Genomic DNA, 3435 nt, shown 5'->3' on the forward strand with positions numbered 1-3435 from the left:
TCTTCTAGGATTTGGATGGTCCTTTCACTTTGTCTGTCAGTTTGCGGATGGTAGGCAGTACTCATGTCCACACGAGTTCCTAAAGCTTCTTGTAAAGATTGCCAAAATCTTGACGTGAATCGACTATCACGGTCGGATATAATAGAGACAGGCACTCCGTATCTTGAAATAACTTCTTTCAAATATAATTGTGCCAATTTCTCCATCCTATCCGTCTCTTTCATAGGTAGGAAATGTGCAGACTTAGTGAGACGATCGATAATCACCTAAATAGTGTCGTAACCACTCACGGTTCTTGGTAGCTTCATTATAAAATCCATGGTTATTCTTTCCCATTTCCACTGTGGGATTTCCGGTTGTTGTAACAACCCTGACGGTTTTTGATTCTCCACTTTGACTTTCGCACAAGTCAGACATTGGCTCACATAAGTGGCAACGTCAGCTTTCATGTTAGGCCACCAATAAAATTCCTTGATATCGTGATACATTTTCCCAGTTCCAGGGTGAATTGAGTATCTCGTCTTGTGCGCTTCATCTAACACAAGTTTTCTTAATTCACCATACTTTGGTACCCATAGACGTCCTACAAAGTATCGGGTCCCATCACCCTTTACTTCAATTTGCTTAATCAATCCTTTAATCGCCTCATCCTTCCAATGTTCCTCCTTCACAGCTTCTAACTGAGCATCTCGGATTTGCGAAACAAGATTTGCACGAATAGTTATATTCAGTGCTCTAACTCGAAGAGGTTTAATCTTTTCCTTTCGACTCAACGCATCGGCAACCACGTTAGCCTTCCCAGGATGATAACGGATTTCGCAGTCATAATCATTAAACAATTCAACCCAACGCCGTTGTCGCATATTTAATTGTTTCTGATCAAAAATATGTTGAAGACTCTTGTGATCCGTAAATGTAGTGCATTTAGTTCCATACAAATAATGTCTCCACATTTTAAGGGCAAAGACAACAGCTCCCAATTCTAAATCATGAGTTGTATAGTTCTGTTCGTGCACCTTCAGCTGTCGTGATGCATAAGCAATGACCTTCTGTCGCTGCATCAAAACACATCCAAGTCCTTGACGCGAGGAGTCACAATAAACCACAAAATCTTCATTTCACTCAGGTAAAGATAATATGGGTGCAGTAGTTAGTTTATGCTTCAATTGTTGAAATGCAGACTCTTGTTCCTTTAACCATTCAAACTTCTTTCCTTTGTGAGTCAGTGTAGTTAAAGGTCGCGCAATCTTTGAAAAATCTTGGATAAACCTTCGGTAATATCCAGCAAGACCTAAAAATTGTCTCACTTGAGTTGGAGTCTTAGGAACTTCCCAGTTGCCAATAGCCTCGATCTTGGTAGGATCAACATGAATACCTTGGCTACTAACCACGTGACCCAAAAATTGTACCGACTGCAACCAAAAATCACACTTTGAAAACTTGGCGTATAATTGCTCTTTCTCTAGCAATCCAAGAATTATCTTCAAGTGTTCTTCATGTTCTTCTTTACTTTTAGAGTAGATCAAAATATCGTCGATGAATACGATAACAAACTTGTCCAAATACGGCTTACACATACGGTTCATGAGATCCATGAATACCGCAGGTGCATTAGTCAAACCAAATGACATGACTAAGAATTCATAATGGCCATATCGCGTCCTAAAATCTGTCTTAGGAATATCATCCTCCTTGACTCTTAACTGATGATAACCAGATCTCAAATCAATCTTCGAATATACACTAGATCCTTGTAGTTGATCAAACAAATCATCGATTCTCGGTAGTAGATACCGATTCTTAATCGTCAATTTATTCAACTCTCGATAATCTATGCACATCCTCATAGATCCATCTTTCTTCTTTACGAACAAGATAGGAGCACCCCAGGGCGATGAACTAGGTGGAATAAATCCCTTATCCAACAGTTCTTGTAATTGGTTCGACAACTCTTGCAATTCTGAAGGTGCTAATCGATACGGTGGTCGAGCAACAGGTGCAGCTCCCGGAATTAAGTCAATTTGAAATTCAACTTGCCTATGTGGAGGAAGACCAGGTAAATCTTCAGGAAAAACTCCAGGAAAATCCTTTACTACCGGTACATCCTCAAGTCGCTTCTTCTATGACTTCATTGCCTTTACGTGCACGAGGATGGCTTGACATCCTTTTCTTAAATATTTTCGAGCCTTCATGCAAGAAATGATGTTGAGTTTCGCGCCACTCTTTTCTCCTTGAACTACCAAAGTTTCACCATTCGCGAGAGGAATACGAATGGATTTCTCCGTGCAAGCAATGTTCGCATGGTTCTTAGATAACTAATCCATACCAATAATAACATCAAAACTACCTAACTCAACAGGCATAAGGTCAACTTCAAATAGTTTATCAGCTAACGTTAGAGCACAACCTTGAAAGATCTTATCTACTTTCAAAGTTTTGCCATTAGCCAATTCTATGATATACTTAGTATCTAAAGCAGTTGGAGGTACGTTAATTACGGTACTAAAGTCCTTAGAAATAAAACTTCTATCAGCACCACTATCACATAGTACATAAGCAATGCAGTTGTTTAGAAGAAATGTACCCGTGACTAAATCAGGATTTTCACGAGCTCCTTTTGCCGAGATATTAAATGCTCTACCTTTTGCATTTCCATCCTTCTTGGCATTCGGACACTGATTCTTCATGTGTCCCACTTGTCCACATCCATAACAAGTTTTAGGTTTGTTTCCAGTTGGCTGTGCGAGATTGACTGTATAATCTTTGGACATATGCCCCACCTTTTTGCACCTATCACAAACAATAGTACAAGCTCCATAATGATGCTTATAACATCGATTGAAATAAGGTTTCTTGCCATTATAATTCTTCTTGGCATTAGCATTCTCAAACTTGGTGGTATCTTGTTTCTTCTGGTGAGAACTATTTCCTTGGTTCTCGTTCCACTTACGCTTACCGCCTTGAGTTTTTGTATCTGTTGTTGCGTCCGGGTTTTCATGACATGTAATCTGATCCATTAGGTTGTGTGCCATTCGAATAGCACTTTGGAGTGTTTCTGGTTTGGATGACGTTACATTACCTTGGATTTCTTTCGAAAGTCCCCACACATACCTTTCGATCTTCTTTGCTTCAGTAGTAACTAACTTCGGACACAATAGGGCAAGTTCTAGGAATCATTTTGTATATCCCATAATGTCATTCCCCTAAATTTTCAAATTCCACAATTCCATTTCTAGTTTCTGAATTTCGTTTCTTGGACAATACTCACTGATCATTGCTTGTTTGAATTCTTCCCATGGCATTGCATACGACGCGTCCATTCCTGCAGGCTGAGCATAATTGTTCCACCATGTCAGGGCACCATCTTGAAGAGTACAAGTAGCAAACTTTACTCTATCCGTATTTGCACAATTGCTTATTCGAAAGACTGACTCG

General features: G+C 39.6%; 1 protein-coding gene across 1 annotated transcript; it reads right to left on the reverse strand.

Annotated features, from left to right (window-relative positions):
- Positions 1-262: 262 nt before the first annotated feature.
- On the reverse strand, positions 263-3032 carry LOC139848908 (uncharacterized). Its single transcript, XM_071838589.1, has 5 exons — positions 2327-3032; positions 1869-2062; positions 1308-1412; positions 370-875; positions 263-266 (listed from the first exon to the last, which is right to left on the reverse strand). Exons 1-5 carry the CDS (start codon positions 3030-3032, stop codon positions 263-265), a joined length of 1515 nt encoding a protein of 504 aa, XP_071694690.1.
- Between the last annotated feature and the right edge of the window lie 403 nt (positions 3033-3435).

This window comes from Rutidosis leptorrhynchoides, chromosome 5 (assembly GCF_046630445.1).
Source record: "Rutidosis leptorrhynchoides isolate AG116_Rl617_1_P2 chromosome 5, CSIRO_AGI_Rlap_v1, whole genome shotgun sequence".
Taxonomy (NCBI): Eukaryota; Viridiplantae; Streptophyta; class Magnoliopsida; order Asterales; family Asteraceae; genus Rutidosis; species Rutidosis leptorrhynchoides.